The sequence below is a fragment of the Tigriopus californicus genome, chromosome 12, assembly GCF_007210705.1.
Source record: "Tigriopus californicus strain San Diego chromosome 12, Tcal_SD_v2.1, whole genome shotgun sequence".
NCBI lineage: Eukaryota > Metazoa > Arthropoda > Copepoda > Harpacticoida > Harpacticidae > Tigriopus > Tigriopus californicus.
Window position 1 is genome coordinate 7,964,556 of NC_081451.1, and position 23,808 is coordinate 7,988,363.

The 23,808-nt window shown below is 45.0% G+C and overlaps 2 protein-coding genes across 5 annotated transcripts in view; one reads left to right on the plus strand and one right to left on the minus strand.

Moving 5' to 3' along the window:
- Window positions 1-2,218: 2,218 nt before the first annotated feature.
- On the plus strand, window positions 2,219-2,697 carry LOC131891689 (U-scoloptoxin(01)-Er1a-like; the record flags this gene model as incomplete). The annotated part of the gene is given in 1 exon segment (XM_059241317.1): window positions 2,219-2,697. A coding segment is annotated over 1 exon segment (395 nt), but the record flags the coding sequence as incomplete, so codon positions are not given.
- A 1,579-nt stretch (window positions 2,698-4,276) lies between these two features.
- LOC131891722 (paired box protein Pax-5-like) overlaps window positions 4,277-23,808 on the minus strand; it is a 28,060-nt gene continuing 8,528 nt past the window's right edge. The window contains exons 1-8 of one of the 4 annotated variants that reach the window (XM_059241358.1): window positions 12,385-12,875; window positions 10,856-11,021; window positions 7,582-7,779; window positions 6,180-6,526; window positions 5,673-6,110; window positions 5,291-5,401; window positions 5,030-5,164; window positions 4,277-4,898 (exon numbers count right to left, since the gene is read on the minus strand). In XM_059241358.1, coding sequence (XP_059097341.1) covers window positions 5,031-5,164; window positions 5,291-5,401; window positions 5,673-6,110; window positions 6,180-6,526; window positions 7,582-7,779; window positions 10,856-11,021; window positions 12,385-12,502 — 1,512 coding nt within the window. In that variant the 5' untranslated portion in view covers window positions 12,503-12,875 and the 3' untranslated portion in view covers window positions 4,277-4,898; window position 5,030. Of the gene's footprint in view, window positions 4,899-5,029; window positions 5,165-5,290; window positions 5,402-5,672; window positions 6,111-6,179; window positions 6,527-7,581; window positions 7,780-10,855; window positions 11,022-12,378; window positions 12,876-23,808 lie in introns of those variants that run through there. The other 3 variants (XM_059241357.1, XM_059241356.1, XM_059241359.1) reach the window with 3 other exon arrangements.

The window sequence follows — 23,808 nt, forward strand, 5'->3', positions numbered from 1 at the left end:
CTAGAAAAAACTCGCGCCAGAACTAGCAGATTGTATACATTAGTTGTAGCGGTGAATTTTCGCGGGAATGAGCTTTGATTGTAATATACAGTGATATGAATGCAATCCATTAATTTAAGGTTCAAATTGGTGACAATACATATAATACAGGAAAATTTCAAATTCTTGAAATTTAAAATGTATTTCAATGACGATTGTCGAGGCGGGCATCCGAAAAAATGTATCTTGAAATGGTAAACTTGGGCTAAAACATTGGTCGTGGCTGGACCAAATGAGGTTGAGATAAAAAAGCAATATGTTTCAAAGGTCTGAAACTTGTACATGTTTCCCATGTTTTTTTTTTACTTTACAGGTAAACAAAGGCTGTGCTGTCAAAAACAATTATGAAAAGCTGTTGGCTTGATATCGAATGAAAGTATGTAGATTGATAAGAATTAAGAATATTGTTGCTATTTCTGAGGGCTATCAAGACTTTCACGTCACACTGTACGCAAGTGGTTATCAATTGCGAGTGGCTTTCTTAATCATGGCTCTGAGTCGAAATTGAAGTCTTAAAGAAGCGTAAATTTCAAGAACTTAATCAAGGGAATTACGAAAATGATCTTTTGCGTGTGCAACTTGGGTTAAGGTATTTGCTACGTATGTTTGCTTGGTTGTGACTTCAAGTGTTCAGATTTCCGGTTAATTACTTTGACCCCTGGACTAGCGTCTCATCGTTTTTACATCCGTTTTCATTTTTTGACATTTATATATAATCTAATTACATTGAATTTTTTGGCCTCGCCTGTCCTTAGAGCCAATTATCATTTTGACGGACTACTTACGGTCCATTTTGAACATCATCACGGATCATACTTTTATTGGCATAGGCTCCAGACTTCCAAACATGCATTGCAAACTCCCGGGTTTTTTTGCAATCAATTTAGTTGACGCTTAACATCCTCCATTCCAGGTTTTAGGTTCTCTTTGAATTTCATTTGTGCCGTAGTAAACATATGGAGTGAGTGCTTTGAGCTCGTCCAAACTTCGCTTCAAATTTCAAACATTTTGATCTAATCCGATGATGACCAATTGCGAATGATTTATCTTGTCTGGTGTTGTGCAAGTAAATGCATCCATATCGTCTCTGTCTTCATCCCCAAAAAGAAGTGGTAGAGGTCAGATACAAATATGTAGAGGCCTCTGCCTGTCAGGGCCTTGTTGTAGGTGTCTGTCTAATTCAACAAACAGTCAAGCAAGGAAGTTTGTAATCTTGTCTCAGTTTTTCTTCGCCTTCCTCGATTGGCGTCATAAAGCACTTTATGTTCAAGAGTAACGATTCAGTCAACACTTGCTCTATTATAACATATATTTGCGGGGAACAAGGCGGATTCATGACCTTGTTCAAGGCCATTCTTAAATAACGTTTTTGTCACTGGCTGGACTTCTTTTCATCATCATCAATTCCAATGAACACGCTTTGGGTTAAACCGCTTCAAATTAAAATTAGGCGCTAGCTGATTTAAAACATGCAAAAGGTCTTCCTATGACAATTCCTCCAACTCACTATGATTAACTATATTTCAAATTTGAGCTCAATCAAACAATCAGTTCAAAAGCTATCTCCCTAGATAATTACTTCAACATATACGTCGCTTATTCATCTTGTATTGAGAGCCAGTGAACTATAGTATCAGTCATAACGTCCCCATCCACAATCCGGTAGTTCAAGCGGCACCTCTTAAGGCTCAAGATGCGCTTTAACCATGCATTGTCAGAATCGTTGACCATCTTCAAAACTGGATTTGAGACCCATCCAATAAGGAAAGGAAGATTCTACTTTGAGTGCTAAAAGACGTTGAGGGGACGCATGGCCGTCTTCCTAGATACGCCATTATTATGCGAACGGTTCAAAGATGTGATATCGCGGTCATTCAAGAGGATGGTATAAATGAACTTGAAATCTTTGATCACATCATCAGTTCCCTTCTGAGCCATCGTCCATTCAAACCCACCATGTTCTCCCGCAGTGCCGTCTTGGTCCTTTGCACCTCTTTCGCCGGATATCTGGCCATGCCTCAGGTTTATCCCGATGGTCAGAGTCCCAACAATCAGGCCTTCAACCTGCCCGCCGATGCCGNTGGTATAAATGAACTTGGAATCGTTGGTCAGATCATCAGTTCCTTTCTGAGCAAACCATCATATCCATTCAAATCCAACATGTTCTCCCGCTGTGCCGTCTTGGTCCTTTGCACCTCCTTCGCCGGATATCTGGCCATGCCTCAGGTTTATCCCGATGGTCAGAGTCCCAACAATCAGGCCTTCAACCTGCCCGCCGATGCCGAGACCTTGTTGGCTCAGCCTTTGGCCTTGGACTTCACTTGCGAGGCTCGGGACTACGGTTATTATGCGGATGTGAGCAACAACTGCCAGATCTTCCACATCTGTCTGCCCATTGAGGACGATGCCGGCGCCATCCTGGAGACCGCTCAGTGGTCGTTCATCTGCGGCAACGGCACCGTGTTCGACCAACAAACCCTCACTTGCAACTACGAAGAGGACTCCTTCCCTTGCGCCGAATCCGAATCGCTGTACGGAGCCGTGGAGTTCGGCAAGATCGAGCCTGATTATTGAGATGTGTTATACTGGTTGGTGCAGTTATTTGTTGGCTGGCCATGTTATGTTTGTAACTATTTCAGAATAAAATATCCCCGTTTCAAGGCCCTTTGTGACGAGAGTTATTCACATCAAAGAGGGAAGGTGCTTTACGGGGCAAAAAGTAAAAGGACGGCTAGTTGTTGTTAGCACATTGGCCTATGTTATTTCTGGTCAAGACATTTGTGAGCCAAATTGACAATTGGCATTAGGTCATCAGACGAACAAAGTCGTGTTAAAGATCAGAAATTTAAGATCGCAACTCTTCGTGTAGGTTGACTTCACGGTTTCAACCAAATAAGACTCCCAAACGTTTGGGTCGTTTACGATATCACAAGAACAACGATGTCCCTCACGCTGCGATTTGATTGTTCCATAACTATCATTTGATTTTGCAATTCACCCTTTTTCCATTTTATGTAGGTCAATCCTTTTTATAGGCCAGCGGGGACGTTTAGGCAAGCTCTGGCAGGTTCCTTTCTTTGCTGGTACCAGAGTCAGGGATGCAAGTTTGGGGCTTCAAACACGTTTTTGAGAAGCTGACCCCTCTTTCGCATTGCTATATGTGGAAAGGCCAGTTTCGTTAAAAACTGTTTGAAACGCCAATTTTGCATCACTGGCATTGGTAGGCAAGTTTTTTTGCTGGTACCAGCCCTTGCCTAAATGTCCGAATAGGCTCAACTTATTCGCTTCAAATTCCTGCCCCTGTCTACAAATATCGCTTGGCCTATTGCAGCATGCTTTTCGACCAAATGTATAAAGCAATGAACAGTTGTACGTGACATGAATGTTCAGAAATTTATATTTCTTTACAAACACCTCGTCAAGAAATGATTTTACTTACGTCATAGTGAAAAGACCCAAATTTACGGAAGAAATTATCTTTCATTACTTTATTTCAAAATTAGATTTTTCCAAAGATAAGTGAAATTTGCAAGCCTCCCATCTATTGGGCTTGCTGAAGCAGGCCACATGGTTCGAAACTTTTACGACTTCCGTTTATCAAGGTGCACGAAATTATGACCAAATATCAAATTTTCATAGGGACGACTTTTTGCCACATTTAGGCCAACTTTTTTTTGAGACATAAATCGACATTGTTAAAAAAAAATTGCCCATCGTTTGAGTATGCGCAAATGCCTCACAATATCAAATATTAAATATTTCTTTTAGTTTGAATTGTCTCCAAACAATTGAAAGCAAAACAGACAGAGCTTCGAATTAAGGCAATTGTAACAGGAAAAAATCTTTTAGCCACATGCAATCAGGAAAGATAATTTTAGGCACTTGTAATTTAGGAAAAATATGAGACGCTCTTCTATGGAATTAGTCATTTTTGGAGAAAATTTGTAGTTGAAAATGTAATATGTACAATTCATTGCCAAACATCTCGTCTGACATCTCATGAAGGTTTCAAACATTGGAATGGTCCTATGCCACGCAATCGTAGGATTGAATTCGTGCACCCGCATGACCCTGTATAAATATTGAACTTTTATCACCTTCAGTAGACCACAAAGTCAGAACAAAATCAGGAGTTTTATGTTCATGTTTTGCCTGCAATGACGTTTTAAGCTAATAAATAGATACTCTTCATGTCCCAGTTAACTACGTATCATTCAGTGAAATGAAGGCTTTTGTGTCGTACATAGGTTTATATTCTAGTCAATCAAACAATAAACTCGGAAATGAAAGTGTGAGTATGTGTGGCTGTGTATATACAGGAATACATTTTGTGAATGAGCATTTCTTCATTTGAACAATCTTGTTTTACAAAGGGAGTATACATACTATGCTGGTGATGTATCACTACCCATTCTTGAATGAATATACGCCATATCATCAACAAAACACATCTCCTTGGCATCCAAATGAGGTGGTTTCTAGAATAGCAGGATTTGCAATAAGGAGAGTAATAATAATAATAATAATAATGGTAATTGTAATAGTAATTGTCTATATGTGTGTGTGTATGTGTGTGTGTGTGTGAAGGGCGCTCTGCAAGTACAAGATCTTGGCACAGATCTCAAATTGTTTATGTGTTTATCAATGCGAATTGAATGGGTGAGAGGAAAAGAAAAAGAGAGCGTATTCCATTTGTTGTGACTTGTGGTGGTTTCTTTCTTTCGAACCACAATGTCTTCTTTTCCTTTAAAGTTATGTTCTACACATTGTTTAACAGGTCTTTGGTGTCGATTCAATTTCTTGACATTGCTTGGAAGTTGTTTTATAACTCGGACGAGATGAATGGTGCATCGTGAAAGCTGAAATGGAAAGCAGAATCTCTAGAGAGAGTGTTCCCAAAGTTCAACAAATTTACGACAAGTCATGGAGAGCAACCGTTCCCTTGGAGTAGGAATGTAGGAATACAAATCTGAAGGAGCTAATTGTTTACCTTATTTGCTAAGGAGACTTCCCGAGGTTGGACCGTAGCCGTAGCCTCCATAGGGCGGAGCAGAGTATTGAGAATACGATGCGCTATTATAATAATCGGAAGGTGGGATCACGGAAGATAAACCTGCTCCACTCACTGCAAAATCAAAAAACAAACAGAAGGACGTCAGTTTTCGTTTGGATATTTAAGTCGTCGGATTGATGGATGGATGGGTCGATGGACGGTTATGGTTAAAACAGGATGGGTTGCAACAAGTTATACCTGTGTGAAACTGAGAATTATGATCTCCAAGAACTGAGATGGATGAGGCTGAGAGCATTGTCTTGTTGATCTCAGAGACCGGAATTGGAGTTAGAGGGGTTAATGTACTACCTACAGGGTTAAGGAAGAGACAAAACACAACGAAATGAATAAAACGTAATAAAATGGTAATTCAAGCAAAAAAAGATAGATCAATCAAGATAGCAGCAGGATGACAAAGTTGACGAGGTTTTGTGAGTCTGTTTGGATACGTTCCTTGCAGATTAGATCATGGCCGATGGCTGAACTCTCGCAACCTAGTCAAATTGTCTCCATGAAAAGGAGAGTTTCAAGAAGACATGACATGTCAAGAAATCTAGTTCTTATCATTTGATGAACTTACCGAGTGAAGAGGAAAGACTTGGCGGGTAATTTTGCACTTGACTCATATTGATTGAGTCGTAGATGAGGTCATTGGAAGAAGTGGTTGCACTTGAAGGGGGTGGGGAGGTGAACTCGTCCCCTTGAGCCGGGGCGAAGCCGGTGGGCGTGGCGGATGAGTACTGATACGAGTTTGGACTGTCACTGCCATTATTGGCTTGTTGGCCGGGATTATTGGCCGCACTCAGGAGCTCGGGCAAGCTCATGCCCCCACCCCCGGGATTACCGCCCTTGGGCTCCTCTTTGACAGCGGGCCACTTGCCCTGAGGACCCGCGGGATTGGGAGTGGGACTATTCCACATAGAGTGGTACAGGTCAGAGACGGATGAATTCGGGGTGGTGTAGTTGGACGTGAGACGCTGGCGCTTCAACGTGTCCTCGGGACTCAGGCCGTTCTCATCTGGAAATACGTAATGAAACATGAATAACTGATTCATGTTGGCATGGACGGACCATTCATCAATCGAACCTTCATCATCTCTCTTCCTCTTATTGATATTATTGGCATTGGCGTCGGGCTGAGGGATGCCTAGGATTCCATTAATCGAGTACGAAGGACGATGCAAGATCGACTCGGGGCACACCATTGAAGACAGAGCATTTTGTTGCTGTTGCTGTTGTTGTTGTTGCTGCTGTTGTTGTTGCTGCTGCTGCTGTTGCTGTTGTTGCTGCTGTCCTGATCCAATCACTGTTGACCCACTCACCGGGGTGTTGTGACCTCCCGAACCGGTGCCAACTCCACCAGAAGGTCCATTGCCAGTGCTACTTGAGTTATAATTGACTTTGGCCCTCTCAGCCGCTTTATTCCGAACAATTCTGGAACACAAAAAGAAAAAGTCTGATGTAAGGAGATAGGACACAATTAAACCTACGTAGGTTGATCCTTTTTTCTTGATGCGCTCAAGAAGCATTTTTTTGCGAACTGGCTAACTTTGGGTGGCTAATTATATTTCAGGAAAGAAAGGGGCGCTACTCTCTCGATTGGTCTCTAGATGGGTGACTAAATTAGTTTTCTGATTGTGACATCATTTCAATCCGTATCGTTCTAATAGCGACAAAAGAGAGAGAGAACAGTTGGTACTATCGCAATCCCTGGGGAGATCCTCATTGCACATCGTGAATAAAGCCAGATCGACCCGAGGAAAAGGCAAGAGTGGGATCGATCCAGGGGAAGGAAAGAGGGAAGGAACCCTGTCGTCAATTTGTCGCGAAGGTAGTGTATAAATTGAACATATGTGATTGCTCCAAAGTGATGCCATTATTAGATGAGCCCATTCGAGCGGAGGAATTCCATCTAAAAGCATTTGTGAGCGCATTCAAGATGGACACAGAGAAAAAAATTACAATTCTACACTCTCGTCCAGTCGTCATTCCATAATTGACGGCAAGTAGCAAAACAAATGCTCAACTTTGGACACAAACGACGCCAAACCATTCTAACCGAGACCGAAAAAAAACTCAATTTTGCGGTTGACTACCACTCAGTCATTGTTACTCAGTTCGCCTTAATCCAATCTAGTTGGACATTTACACTGAAATTTGTTCTGATCTTCAAACAAAGGCCTTAGCTTGATATGATAAAACTGGTATCTACTACGTCAGCTATAGTGCACCAACATGTAGATTTCTATCGCTACTACTGGGTGTGTAGAGTCTTGATTCAAGATGGAACAAAGTGGAACAAATGCGTATGCTCTGTAAGCATCTCTGTTATTGAGAGTGAGCCACTGGCATCTTGATATCTAAGAATTGCCTCATTGACTAGGTTTGGCGATTCCATTGTTGGGTCTCAGTTTCTTGGGTCTGACTAAATTCACCCAACCTAGTCAATATCCTACTCGCAGAGTCTGAGATATGTCACAGGAGCTTACCTATTAATGGAGCTAACACTGGGCACGTTGTCTTGAGAGCACACGCCCTCGGCTAAGAGGCGGTCCCGGATCTCCCAAGCAAACATGGTGGGATTGTCTTTCTTGTATTTGGAGATGGCGTCCACCACATGGGGCGTGGCCACTTTGGGTTTACTGCCGCCAATCACTCCGGCTTTAAAGTTCCCAGTCTCATAAAATCTGCAAAGGTAGAAGAAGAACGTCATTTAAATGCAAAACCCGATCCCAATCGGGAAAAAAGAGTTTTCTAGTGGAACCAATCCGAGAACAAAATTCATGACCTAAAAGTTTGGAATTGGTTTCTGCAGACAAGCCTTGTTAGATATTCGGTCTCGCCTGTGACAAGTTTAAATTTTATTTTAAAAAAAATATATGATCGGCATACTCAAGATCTCTAGTCCAAAGGAACCATCATGAGATCCGGTCTTTCTGTATTTTTGTGGGTTGTTTTTTTTTCAGGCTAATTTATGCAGTAAATTAGATTCTATGAGTGGTTACATGATTTTGCCATTACTACTCGACCTCATCATGTATGCCACACTCCTGCAAAAAAATAAGTCTAAAAAGAAGCGGCAGACAAACCCAGAATTCCGAAAGTAGCCTCACCTCCTCCCCTTCTTTTTCCGTTCCGATTCTCTCTCCTCCTTCCTGGACCAAAAACTATTTAATCAAGTGCTTCTTAAGCTCACTTGGCAAGTGTAATGTTGGTGCGAATGGTTCGGTTTGTTAAATAAAGACACAATGAGACTCGGAATGGCTGTTGGTTGGAACTATTGGAACCCTTGGAGTCATTGGAAAATGTGGAACCCTGCCGATCAGCCGCGTGCCCACTCTGTCATCAAAGTCAAGTCAAAAACACATCCCAATGAGAACAAACCATACATGGGGCACTCATTCCCTTCTCCAGTCCCAACCGATCTACAGTACTCGTTCAGGGAAAAAGGACCAGTTCTCTTTTCTCTTTTTTTCCAATTCCCAAGGAAAAAGGTTGGGTGTGATCATTTGTGGGGCCAGAGATGAGCAATATTGTGGCTCTGGAGTCATCTTCCTCGACGTCCTCCTTCCTCTTCCCATGATTATGTATATTCAATGAAAGTTGGAAAATGTAATCATTGGCCGGAACGGCGGACTGACTGTTCCTCCTCATGGGATGGAGCAATCCTTGTAATGGTGGGACATCTCCACTCTCCATTCTTTGGCTCGATTCCCATAGTCAGCTATCCAAAGTCGCCATGTCAAGACAATGGGAGCATACCCCAAAACTACAGAACATAGCGAACCGCACCAAGCACGATGATGGGCTGCCATTGGTATTCAGCTTTTTTTAGTGCGATACAATCAAGCTTCCGAGCCGTCTTGACATCTCCAGCATGGGCTTTGAAGGCTCAATAACTAAATGTAGATACGCCACTCATCAGCTAAAACTAAAATACCTCGTTCCAACCATGTGTGTGTCGTATTTTCAAAAAAAAAAAGAAGAACAAAAGTCGCAATAAACACTGCCTTATTGGCTAACTAAAGAAGAGCAACCAGTAAGAACTTTCTACGAGCATATTTTAAAAATACATTGGAGCCACGAGTTGTGACTGTTATTAAGTGACGAGTTTGCGAACATCATCCAAATCTCTCATGGAGGAAATCGTCTTTGGCACATCAAGATGTACTTGTACGTATTAAACCGCCTTTGTTTGAGAATCAGAAGAATAAGAGCAAGACGAACACGAAGGAGGAGGAGGAGGAGGAGGAGGATGTCAATCTGCCTCAACTTTGTTCGCTTCCCGTCAATTCCTCCGTCTACGTAGCGGTTGTTGTTTCGTCATGCATGAAATATATGTCATTCTTGCAAAGCCATTGTGCACTACTCGTAGCCCATAGGTAGTGCTGTACAATGCTCCGGACTCTGTAAATTTACGTATGTCCCACTCATTTGACGTTCTTCCAAGTTGCAGAGGGTGTGTGGAGGCAATATTGATTGCAAAGCCAGGCAAGGAGACTATTGTCTGGAATAAATCGGCTGGCTTGTCCAAGATGGATCAACCTGGACTACGAGTATCTCGTGGAGGAAAAAAAAGCCTTTGACAAATTTTGTGGTGGTGGTGGTGGTGCTTTCCTCGTAACTCACACCGCTCTCGTTCCTCCACAGATCTTGATCTCTCGCCGAGTACATAGTACAATGCTCTCTTTGAAGACGATCCGAGACGTGAAATATCTCAGGAATGTATCATTTACGTCCTGCAAACGTGAACTTGGGTGTTGGAACCCAAGTTGCCCCGGTGGGTTTGAAGAAGTTCCGTTTCGGGGAAAATGGGCATACCAACCATGAAAAGCCAAAGCTTTCTGTTACCATATCAGCTGAATAGCAGTTCTACACTACGTGTATTTTCTTGCTGCAATTTTTGAATAAGAATATTTACCCTAGAGTGCAATAATATGTTTCATGGTGTTGACATGACGATCTAGTGGACTGAAGCCCAAAGAAATTTCTCTAAAAAATCCGAGTTTTCTTAATATTGACAATATTGATACGGAATGAAAACCGCCTACAATCTAGTCCTAAAGTTTTCTTTTTATGTCAAGACACGAACTTCGAGAAATATGGACTGTCAGCAAGCTTCCCTCCAAATCGGCCTGCTCTTGGTCATAGCCACTCTGAGCCACCTTTCTAGTTAAACTAACAAAATAAGGAATGTAGATCTGTTCAATTGAAGGCAGGTCATTGTTATGTTATTTACTTGTAAAGGGGATCGTTTCAAAGGCATATGATCAAAAGCTTATGTAGCTGACCAAGAGCAGGCCGAAAATTTGAATTTTATACAGTGCTCGTACCTCCTGAGTTTTCAAAGCAAAATTATTGTGGCTCAAATCTGCCCAAGTTCATCTATACAACCAGATCTTGTGGTGGTATCAAGTGCTTATTTGGAATAAAATGAATAGTTTAGGAGATAAGACATTTTGGCTTCCGTTCGCAGTCCACATCTCTACAAGTCCGTAGTCAAGACCAGGAGGAACAACATTCAGAAATATCAAATAGCTGTCCTACGTTGACTAGTTTAATTAACAAATATTATACAAAGGTATTACATTCCCTGTAGCCCGTGAAAAACCAAACCAAACCCCCCAAAAATGCACTTGAAAGGGAAATTCTCCTACATCTCATCCCTTCTTTGTGTACGATTTTCAAGTCTCGCATACTTCGAGGAGGCTTCTTTGGTGTGCTCGCCGTAAGAAAAAAAAAGATCAATCGTCGTTGTCTTACCTGGATAGTATTTTCGAGACGCATCCGTGAGAGACTCGGAGTTGTCGGGAGATATCGCAGGGTCGGACTCCGTTATGAGCCAGCTCCACGATCCTTTGTCGGACCACATCAGGCAATGGTCTGCCGTTCACAAACACTCCCCCGAGCTGGTTCACACCTCCATGACCTGGAAATTGGACACAGACACAAACTGGGTGAGACACGAAGCCGCGAATACGTAAGTACGAGTAGGTACGTAGTATATCCTAGGGAGGGAAGGAGCGAGTAACTCCCCGAACGGGTCATGTGTCGGTCGGACAACTGTTGTGTTGTTTGAAGAACCAGTCCTCAGCCATCCATCCACCCGACCACTTTTCCCTTTGAATCAATTAGGCTGATCATATGCATGGCGAGCGAAGGGGCCGGCTGGATTCTGGTTTGGGGGTGCCAAGTGCCAACGACAAGTGTCTCTATTTGCGATGTTATCAAGGATATTGCACATGCTCGCTTGTCATGGCCCCTTCCATTGGGACTAGTTTCCCCCCAATGGCTCGATGATTCCGGAGGCACTTCTTTAAGGCGATCAAATTACAAACATAACATTACACGATGAGATCCTTGGCCAGGATCCGTTCGCTTCCACTTCAAAACTAGTCCTACAACTACGTACGAGTACGTACACGGGGTTATGAATGATTCACTTAGAGATCTATTTTCTTCGTTCGTGGACTAACATACGTTTGCACAATTATGTGATTAGGTGGGAGATACATGTTACGCTGGTATAAAAAATGAATGGCTTTCCTAACCGGACCTCTATGTGTTTATTATTACCGCTTTATTGAGCTGGCTAAACCAGTTTTATTATCATGAAGACGACGTACGAGTAGCTTTTAGTCTTCAAGTATATTAGGTGCATCACTAAGAAATCGGAGGAACTATTTTTTTTTTGTACGTTTTAGAGATAACCCGAATGACTATGATCCATGTTGGGATGGAATGTTGCACTTGCGATATGCTTCTCTCGATCTGTGATGTCTGGTTTTTGTCCCTCTCGAATCATATCAAAACCAGTAACGTCTTTTTTCTTCTAATGAACAATGACTCTTTCGGGTCTGGTTTGCTCTCTGTCTTTCTCATTTGGAAATGTGAATGTGTACAAAGTAGGCTTTTCAGAGAGAGTCAACTCGAACTTGGGCGACAGATTCGGATTCGAAACGTGCCTCTTTTCACTTATTTTCACTCTTCATTTTCTTCGGGGGTGAATGGAATGGATGGCCAGATTTCCCTTGGCCGAGGAACCCCCCATGGATCCCTGAAGAGGCCATATCCAAGAGGCTTCCTCCTCCACCCCCCAGAGGGACAATGAACCACAGGAGTGGATCCGAGTGGTCAAGTCGACTTAATGTCTTTCTACTTCCTTTACTTTCCTCCCTTTCCGGGGCAACGCCACCCAATCCTCGGAGGGGCTCGTTTTCGAATCTCTCTCTCAAATTCAATTGACCACTGCTGCCAAGTGTCTCTCAATGAGGGCCTTAACTTACTCTTACATGTGTAGTACTCCATCATATTGTGATTGTATCGATAGGCGGCCGCATGGGACAGGTCCATGGTGGACGGGTGTCGCCACGAGAACAGGTGCCCGAATTGGGCGGCCGTGGGCTCCATGATGGAGAGGGTGGTGCACGGCACCGCCTGGCTTGGCGGTTTACTTGGTCTTGTTCTTCCACTGACCAAGTGTCCAGCACTGCAGGACTATATCGGTGGTCGAGCACTTAATTCGAAACACTGCTTGTGATCCTTTCTGGATTCGGATTGCTTTGCTCACGTCGTTTCGTGCTTGGTTGGTTGAGTGAAAACCCAGAGGTTCTGCTCCATGGGTGTTGAAAACAAAACTCTGGGCTTGTCTGGCGTTTTTTTGGGACTCGCTTTGCTTTGGGTTTTCTTCGTTTTGGGGGGCCTCCTGCTTGTCGAGTTTCCTTGGGCTGGGCTTCACCTCGGAGGGATCTACTACAAAGTTCACTCTTGCAACTCGTTCCGAGTGGATTCTGCCCACTGATGAAGAGATTAGTCGTCCCGGTGTAATCAGCCTCTAAGCTAACAACCCGAGGTCTTGGAAACGCCTGGTGACGACCCAAAGAGCGCGAAAACCCGCCATGCTCAGTGCGTTTGCCCCATCATAAGCTAGCCAGCCAGAACAAATCAGGGATTGTTACAAGCCTCCCCAAGAACGGACCGCCGCCCGCACCCATCATCATCATCATCTCGGCGGTGTGTCCCGATCCCACCAAAACCCTCAGAAAGAGGTTCAACCCTAACTCTGATTTCCCATAACTAGAACACCACGACCAAGCATGCTGCCTCTGCCTCTGCCTCCTCCGTCCTCTCGCCGTCGAGCCTCCGTGTAACCGTCGGAACCCCGCTTTCCTCGGGCCATGTCTCTCGTCTCTCCCTGGTCGTATTTTCTCGAATCTGTTCCGTCCTCGGAATCCCGAAAACGCCGCTGCTCATTGGGCAATCCGTCAGTGACGTCAGGTCACGAAGGGGAGGAGTCTCGCAGAGGCTCTTCGCCGCGACCAGGTCACCCATTTTCCGACGGCGACGCCCAAAGAGACAAGGAGTCTTGAGAGAGAGAGAGAGAGAGAGAGAAAGAGCTGAGCTGAGCTGAGCTTTAAGATGAAGATGCTGATGGGTGATCTCTCGCTCTTCTTAGTTTTGAGCACGAACGCGAAGGAGAATGGGGCACGCGCCCCCATCCACCACCACACTAGATCAAAGCCTAGCCCTATGTTATACGATGACAAAGATGGAGACGATGATAGCAACGGGAGAGTGGACTTCTAGGAGTCAAGACAACGACGAACACGAAGTCAAATTGTCGTCAGAAAATCTCAAAAAGTTATACTACATCTCTGATGCAGAGACTTGTTTGGAGTTCAGAAGTCTTTCTTGAGTTTGGATGTTGAAGGGGGGGGGGGCATACTGTACTCGTGCAAGTCCACCCCACATTCCATTAGATATAACATGATCACCAAGAGAAAACCGAGGAAAAGCCCATGCTTGCCACGCCAACACCCACCCAAAAAAATAGGAGCGCCTTTGAAACCCTAAAAATCGGACTTTGTGGAGTCGGAGTGATTTGGATTTGCGAGGGCGGAGAAGAAGCAAGAAGTATAATAGCAGGAGGAGGAGGAGGAGGAGGAATGGGGTCCAGCTGCTTGCTTGGTTGCTTGCTTACTTGCTTGCCTCCTTGCCTCCTTGCTTGCTTGCTTTCATGAGAGTCTGCTCGTCGGGAGGTGAAGACAAGGGCATCTTTGAGGAGCAGCGGTGGATTCCAAATTCGGAGGAAGCCTAGTTTCCTTCTGCACGATTCGTTTCCTTCACCTGTGCGGGTGGAACAAAGGCGGCTCAGTGTTTGACCATGCAAGCAAATCACTTGACAGCCTGATATGTCAACCTCCCGCTCGTAGATCAAGATGTCGTCGGAGACTCACTCGCCACGACCCTTTAAAACTCTTTTCCCTCCATCCGTCCTCAATTAAGAGGCCGAGTGGGAAATAAAAGTTTCTTTTCCAATGCACTGACTTGTAACCGGGCATGATCTGCAACCATCCATCCATCCATCCATCCATCCATCTATCCATCCATCCATCCATCCATCCATCCAGGGGCTACCATGATAACAGGCACCCACGCACGCACCCACGCACCCACACCACCAGGCCTCAGCAGCTACCCACCCGTGTTAGCTCTAAAGGGACTGGAATGGGCAAAGTCAGAGTCACGGAACCCTGCACACATCTGCGGGGTAGAGACTCCGAGGCTGGGTACATACTGTATGTACATACGTACAGCAGACTGCATCCACGAGGAGAAAGAGAGTTTCACCGACAACCCACCCAAAAGGCACTAGATCTTCAAAGCCAAATTCCATGGCTATGGCTCGCCAGGCTAAGATACGCCATCCAGAGGCTTGGATGCCCCTTGCGAGCTTCCCAATTCCTATCTAGGGACGTTGGAAGCGATTGCGGCCCAGATCGGTGGGCAGGCACAATCTAGGCATAGGCATATTTTCCCCCCGAGCCACTTGGGCTGCACACTCAATGAGGATCAACAAACCAGAAATAAACTTTCAACGCCTGTTAACTCTGCGTGCCTAGCTAGTGCCTAGTGCCTAGTGCCTAATGCCTGCCATCATCTGCCCTCGGGGCCAAGGAGTGGTGGTTGCTGTTGTTGTTTTTGGTGGTGAGGCCTCTCTCACCACTTCACGCTCCTACGAGAAAACACGGGTGACTCACTAATTGATCCTTTCACCCACAAAGATGCAGGAGAAGAGAAAGAAAAAAAAGCATCCCATCTTTTCCTTGTGCACTCACAAATGCCTTGCTATCACATGTAGCACAGGCAGTGTACATATAACAGGCACACAGGATAAGTCTCCAGGCTTCTGGGGAAAAGCAAGCCAAGGGTGTCGCGAATGGGTCAGTGCGTGCTCACGAGGATGCAACAAAGCATTGATAATAAATAGTCCCAAGGTGACGAACAAGCTCAGCCAAGTCTCGCCAATGAGATGCCTACTGGAGCAGAAATCCCTCATTCATACTTGAGACTCAATCGCGTTGTTACAAGTTGATCCCATCGGCCACACCAAAAGCAAACATCCGAGGCATCTGATTGTGGAAAGATTGTCGCCCAAGTTGTCGACAACCATTTCAAACCCCTTGGGGGAGGTTGTAAAACTTGTCAACAACATCTACTGATGATCCGCTGGTTGTACATGGAACAAAAGACGACTTTTTTTTCATTGAACTTTTTTCTCAAAGGGGGTCCAATGACTATGATTAAATCCGCTTGTTCCACACGATTGACCCCACTTTAAAAAACCCAAAGTACATCAGCTGTCACAACCCACCCCCCGGTTTTCATTTTTCCACAAAAATGGCCAGGACGACCCAGGAATTTGGGTCAAAATCACGCCTTTGGAAAACAAGTCCCCCAAAGCCAATCCTCCGTTCATTGGGAGACATGATATTAGTGAAAAGGGATAGGTTTCACTCTCTCGCCTCTTGTGCCCATTTTGGGAAGTCTATTCAAAAAACCATTCTCCTGCACGACATAGTGTGATGTCCTGGGCCATTGTTTGGGATTCTCTTTTCATGTCCTCGTGATGATGATGATGATGATGATGCAGCTGCCGGCAATATGGGAAACGACTTACAGTTGTAAGTTCTTTCCACACCCTGCACACACGCCTAGGTCCAAGTTACACGTGTGAGCTCTGGGCGATGGAAAACTATCAATGTCATTGGAAGGCAGAAAAAACTGAAGTGACATTTAATGCTGCAAACATAAATCAACACGAGTGCTTTCATTCATGTCGACAAAGCCAAGTGAGGAAAAAATGAGCCTCCCAACAACCAAACATCCCCCCCCCCAACCCTCAATCCTCACCCAAGCTACAAAACCTTACAATACAGTGCGATAGATAGATCCGTCCATCGGGTGTAAGCGCCGTTGTTCGTTTGATATCGACCAAAAGTCGGTTTTAATTGACAGGGTCAATGTTGATGACTTTGTCCATGATGATGATCCGGGACTGTCAAGTGGATTCCTGTCTGTTCATGAAGTGGCTCTCGTGGTGCGTGTGCGTGTGCAGGGTTGATTTGGCCTCGTGGCATCAATGTGTTCTCTGGGTGGTACCCCGCTGGCAACAACCAACCGATGGCTTCCTCTATGGGGATTGTACCAGAATCATGATCATGATCATCAACATCATCTCTCACTTGGCCCTTTTATGGCAGCCTCCAAAGCCCGATTTGATAATCAGCTTGAGACAGTCCCATCCAACATCGCATCATCAGCTGTCTTTGAAATACCGTCTACGTACGTAAATGTACGTAAGTTATGTCTTAGGTCACACTGGTTCATAAGAAGAGCACAGGATTCTCGTTCCCACGAAGCACTTAAATCTGGAATATGGGGTGTTGATCCCACTCAATAGAAAGGGGATTTCGAGGGACGAACCCGCCGCCACCACCACCGTGCCCATCAATTGGACCTTGACGAATCGGAACTTGGGGCGAGCTCGTGAGCATTATAATTGCGTCATCAAGTTCGCTTTTCTCCATACAGAATCCATTTGCTCTGGTCCAATAACATTGTTCCAAATCTAGGGGTCTCGAAAACGAGTCCGCTTAGGATTCACTTCCAAATTATCCCGAGGTATAAAGAAACATACAAGGTACGCAGAGTACGTAGAGGGAGCAATCTTTGGAAGTAATGCCATTACTCTTTAATTCGATGGTCTGTGTCAACAGCGATCTTTTGGTGGTGACTGTTGCGCCCTTTTCTTCACGCCCAAAGTGAGCAACAATCGCGAAAGATCCCTCAGAAACAAGTCCTAATTTGATTAGATCGTGTATTTTGAGAACAGAAAGCAGAAAGCAGAAGCCAACCCAAAAGAAGTTATCATCATGCGAAATAAAATGGGTCCATGGCAATAGCGAAGAACAACTAGGGGGATCGTTCCCCCCCTCATCCCCTTTTCCTTTCACTGGCTCAAACTAAAGCCCTAGCGCCTCCCAAAGTAGCAACCCTTTCATAATTTCCATTCCCAAAACTGACATGGATGAAATTTGGCTCAATCTAACATGCTTCTCAAAGAACACTAGTGACTCATTCTAGGATTTTAAGATTAACAACTATTCTATGGTAGCCCATAGGGCTCTAGAGTAGAGAGTGACGTTCGTGGATGCCTAATGTTTTTGGCCGGGGTTTTTGGCTCGAGACCTCCCCATGCACCACCCACCCACCGAACCATCCTCCATCCAAAAGCCCGTCGACGCCATCAACGTGGGTCCTTCTCTTTTCGACGTTCTGGTCGAGTGGCCAGTTCCGAAAAACGTCGCGTGAGTCCCCCATGATTGAGTTGTTTGGGAACAAGTCACTTGCCCCGGGGTGCTCCAACCAAAATTGGACCTATTTACCCATTTCTAGTCAGTCGCCAGTGTCCCCGAAAGGCTCCTCACTACCAACGAAGGCAACGGAACACAATATCTTTGAAACGAGGGAAGGTATTGAAGAAGCAGTTGAAAACGTATCACTATACTATGAAAAGAAAATTATCCAGATCTTGGTGTCTGTGAGGGTATGAGTGTGTGCCAAGAGGATTGGATGTATGGAAGTAGGTCCCATGGAGCAAGAACACCACCACATCTCTTGATGTGCCAGAGAAGAGAAGCGAGAGAGACCCATCAACCTCCTCCTCCTTCTCCTCTTCTGGCTCTCCCCTCCCACGAAAATGGCAAAAGGAGAATGGAACAACTCCCTTTACGTTTCTGGAAGAACCAAAGTCCTCCTACTCAGTTCTACCATGTACGAGTGCAGAGAAGAGAGAAGAGAGGTTGAAGGAGAGAAAAGCGCACAAAACCAGCAAGCGTATCGCAATTTAATCCAAGACTTCTCTCTCTAGACTAGAACATATATAAAAGGCACTCAACGAAGTCAAACTCGTCCAGATTGTCGGGGATCCTTGGCAGTGGAATTCTGATCGAAAAAAAAGAGTTTGTATCGCGATTACTTGCTCTCAATGGTTTTTGAACCATTATCTTCTTCCAAGAACTCGAGGAGGGAGCGGATGCATTTTAAGTCTGTGACTTGCACATTCCCTCCCCAAAGTCAGGCCATTGTACATGTTCTGATGCGAAGGTAGGAGGAATGATGGGCGTGTGTATAAGGTAGTGCCCGATTGCGATGGGGCCAAACAAAGCAAGATGAAGAGATACTTTGCCATTTAATGTACTAAGAGCAGAGTCGTACCCAGAGCCTATCAGAAGAAAAGAAGGCTGCGGGAAATGGCTTTCAAAAAGAAAAAATAGAGTTGATAGAGACCGGTTTGCTAAAAATAAGCTAAACTCAGTTAATTGTCAAATAGATTTTAACCTTTAAGCGCATGGAGGAACCAGCCACACTCACGCAATCTCGCTACTTCTGGGCGGTCATTTTTTTTATACGGCCATGCGTCTTTTGAATGAAGTTAGCCATAATCTCAATTTTGCTCAGCTTCACTTTAAAACGCGCTACGAACTCCCTTGATTCAGGAGCCGGTCTCTGAAGAATATGACGACGACAATAAAACTTCCGAGCTCGACCCAGGATTTTCCTCTGTTCTTTCAGGGCAGAAATCTGCCTTGCAAAGCCGATAGAGCAAGTGCTTCTTCTCATTTCTAAGGATACCAAAGATGACACCACCCTCAAGTCCTTCTGGTTATTACTTATTATGGGAAGGGTGTGTTCATCATTGCGTCGACAATATTTCACGGCGACATTTTGATTTCACACTTGGCTGATGAGATTCTCACTCACCTCCAGCCATCAACCGTCCTCCCATCATGGTATACTCGTACCGAGGATCAGGGTTGCCACACGCACACGATCGACGACTACCAATTCGTGGTACTCGCATGCACCTCGCCGAAAATGAGAGGGGCAAATGCATTAAAAAGCGATCTGACTCGCTTTGATGAAAGGCCATATTTCTCCCCGTTAATCGACTTCCAGTTGGAATGGGGAGGGCTCAGTTCAAGACTTCCTGTAGTGAGTGACGACACATGTTAATAAAGATGAGGTTGATTGGGAAGCATCACGTTCGACCCCCGCGGATCACCAAGGTTTGCCAGACCCCACACGACTCGTTTGGAGGAGTCAGAAATCTCAAACCCGACTTTGAAATGGTTTTTGCATCCCGCTAAGAGAGCTCCGAGACATTCCATGGAGGTCCTCTGTCAATACGATTTAAGCCTTCAGTCTTAATAGGATCGAGATTCTTGAGCCAAAGCAAGGAGCGGAAGTGAAGATGAAGAATAAGACGCTCTTGGGCTTTAAGAGCTGACCCCAATTGAGGTATCGAGTCAGACAGACACACACACACATACACACAAAAGGGCGGATTTCACCGGAAAATGTCGGGAGATTCCTTTGGATCATCCGAGACTCTTAGGTGTTGTCATCCATTCTTTAGCAAGAAAAACGATAGGTTTGATGGTCTGGTCGACGCTGTCGTCCTTGTTGTCACCAGGAATAGATAGCATGTCGATGACCTCGGGTGGTCATTGTAAATCTGACCCCCAAGATAGGGAGGGGGTTGGCGCTATTCCTCTTGTTTCAGAATCCCACATGAGTCCCAGAAAGAGCCGCGGAGTACCTACTAAGCATGGAGTTGAGCGTTTATCCGGCGAAACAAAAACGGCCTGAAAAATGAGACCTGACATCGACTTTGTTTCCTCCTCGTTGGAAGTGAGGGCAAGTCCGATTCATTTGCTTGACTAGCGTAAAGTCATTTCCACAGATGAACCGTATGGCCGTCTCAAGAATGAGTGCACTCAAAAATTGCCCAGCTACACACTTACGTATGACACTATTGAGAGGCTTCTTTTCTGGGGAATTATACCTTTTAAAGCCCGTGACACTTATTACAATTGGGACACTGTCCTTTCAGACTTTGTGGTCGGAAGTGTGGCTGGCGTGCATTTGAACTTTGATGTTGGGGTGGATGAGTTTTAATGATGATCTTGAGTTTTGGGTCGCAACTTTAACGCCTTGTTTGGTTTTGCTCCAATGATCAAGCGAGGGCGAAATTGACTTTCAGGTCTCGTGAAAAGTGATTTTTCATCCAACCGACTGACTTTCGCCTTTTCTCTTTGAGCAAAGTTTCCGATCGCTCCAAAGTTACCTAATATCAAGAGGCACTACGGAAAAGACGCTCTCGAGAGCCTAAAATCAATCACTCGTAATTTGATTTAAAAACAGAGAGGTTTGCGAGAGGCTTATAAATGTTTCCGCTTGAATCAAATTTGGACATTATCCCTATCTTACTCAATGGACATGAATAACCGATTTGTACAGAAGCCAACGATTTGTCTTACCGTAAGGGTCAAGGTGCTTGGTCGAATTGTCTTGTAAGAAGTGTGATTTGTAGAACTGCTCGTGTTGTCCGAAATGCCAACGCATCATGGATGAATCCGGACCCGAGCAAGAGCTCACTCTCGGTGCGGGATAGAACATTTTCCCGGTGTTATGAGTTCAAAATCAAAACCAAAGGCGGAAAAGGCTCTTGCCGTGGCCTTAGGATGGCTGCGATCAGTGTTGGTTGCAATGCTGTTAATCCACTTTTGCCAATATAGGGGCGGGTGTGTGTGTGATCACTTTCATTTCAAAGAGTCGACTGAATAATGATCTCCCCCGGACACGACAATGAAGTGCCAGACCCAAAAAGTTGTTGGACTCCTCCATCTGCCACTGACTTTGACAGAGGACACTCTTGTCTACCCAACGAACGAACGAACGAACGACCTACCTCCATCCATCTATCCACTCACATCCAGTACATTCACTCACTACTCGCCTTCTCTTTTCTTTCTCTCTCTCTCTTTCTCTCCTCTCATTCTGTGGATATATCCATGAAAGAGGGGGCAAAATTATGTCCTCTTGACTCCGGCCATTAAACCTCTCAATATGAATAGCAATGGTGACCTCTGATTGTCCGAACAACGGGTCAGCCCTAACATCCAAATAATCATCTCCAACGACACCCAAAAGGCAGCTTGAATTCACTTTGGCAGCTCGCTCAAGCCTCCCGGAATGTCAATGACAGAAGGGAAAGGACTTAGCCCGAACTTGTAAGCACATAAGTCAGCCAGCCATAAACGGGATTATCCCTCACGATTATTATTGTTATTTTCATTAGTATTGTTATTATTATTAGCTTGTCGGTCGGACCCCGGCCATCTTGGGCGGCTTGCTCAGCTTTCAAAGACACACATATCACCCAAAATAAATTCACACAGACTCTCGAGGAGATGCTCGCCGTGGAACTACAAAGGTATCCTGCTGGTACCTTCCCCAGCGAGGTCTCGAGTTTCACTGAGGTCCAAGATCGCCTTCTTGGTCATCGGTCAATTTCCAAGGGAGATCAAGTTCCTCATCCATTGATTGATCCCACATTAGTAGGTGTCGCTGTCATGATACCCTCATCGTTATCCCCGTGAACCAGAGCTGTTCGAGAACAGATAAAACAACGGGATAATCTGAACTAAGCCGCTCGACCCTGTCCTCCAGTTCCATTTTCTTTGGTGAGAAGGCTCTTGAGAATTCCACATGGAAAAAGGGACCCACTTCTACATGGTATGTGTTCTGTCGCTGCGTTTGGCCGAGACATTGTTGTTGTCAAAAGAGTGGCTGTTTCTCAAACTAAAGTGAAGGAACTTCATTTTGCATTAAGGCTCTCGTCACACAGGAGTGGGCACCTCCTGGCTGGAACCCAAAATTTTCCCCTGCATGAGCTAACTCACTCCGTCCACGTGAACACTGTCAGAATAACGGCAACACTCCCACATATTGCTCACCTTTTACAAGGTTAATTTCTGGGCTCTATTTCCAATCCACCTGCGCCCCGCATTTGTTTACGTTACGTCATGGCGGAATTTGGAAATATTAAAGCTGAACTTTTTTTACGGTGAATATGGCGAAAGTTACACTTCAAAGAGACTATGAAAGTGGTGTTTCAGTTTTTTTTGTGTTTTAAGTCCCCTCACAAACAGAGCATTGGTGGCATTTGGAGTCCACGACGAAAAATGGGATTTTGTTGATCGAGCTCTTCTATTGCTCTAATGGAAAACTCTCTGGAGACCCTAATGAGAAACCTGAGGATGGTTCCTGGTTGCCAATGGCGATACCATCTTGCAAAGTCCCGTAAGACGCATCTGTCCCTCCCTCGTGAGCGACCCTGGACACCAGAGAGAGTGTTGCCATTGTAGCCCAAGCCACTAATTTATTTTGTGTCGTTGATCTTCGAGCTTATAAAGCTGATCTACGGATGATATGTCTGCCTATGCGTTGAGTCATTCATGTTTGCGTTGAAATTGTGTTGGCATTTTGCTTGGCAACCCTGGTGCGAGCAAGTGATTTTGTAGTGATTGCTGTTTTCCTTTGATGGTTGAGGTGCGCCCTTGGGAATTCTCTTTCGATTCCAAGTGCACATCCAGCTCCACCATCCCCATGTCCATTTGGAATGAATTGATATTTTAAAGTGAGCAATTCATTCCCAAACACCGCCCAATCCGACCAACATTCCCCAAAAATAAAACAAACCCAATATCACTTCTGGGGAAGGAGTTATCAAATTCTTCATCTGAACTTGAACTGGCCAGATAAGAATCTGGCCGTCAGTGACGGCACTTCGAAAATTGCCGGATCGCCCAAAATGAAATAGGCGCTCAGCGGGAACGCTCAAATCTGGCATCTGGCGGGCGGCAAAGAGAAAAATTGGGCAGGTTGCCGCTCATCCACGTAGAATCTACAAATGGTAAGCTTGGCATAATGTCAAGGGTCGCCACCAGGGGTCGCCACTTCCCGAGGCCCCTGATCTAAACCCAAATTTGGGATACCCTCTTGTAAATCGCGGATAATTTTTAACGTTGTCCATTGAGAAAACAAAACTCTTTTTTCTTGAACAACTGCTTCATTCCTCTGTCTTGCTGGACCTCTTCCTGTCATAAAGCACCCTCCTAGTCCATCCATGCATCTATCTATCTATCTACCATCCATCCGCGATCTCGGCTGGAGTGGTTGAGGTAGTTGGGCTCCTCTCCAGAGGTAAACACCACCACCAAGAAGCAACAAGAGCCCCTTTTTGCACCTGGCACCTGCCCCGACTCCACTGCAGCTCTCTCTGGAGGAGCTCCTACTTCCTTCCACACTTCTTCCCCTTCCAGACCAAATTATGGATAAGACTCGGACTCAGCGGAAGTGGAAGTAGTCCTAGCCAGAGAGCTCTCTCTCTCTCTCTCTCTACAGTGGAGACTCATGGTTGGAGTGATCATGACGAAGATGTTTCATGAACTGTACGTAGGTGTACCCGCAATACAGGTTATTGGACCTGGCCAGGGACAATCCAGAGTGGGGCGCATTACTGGCTT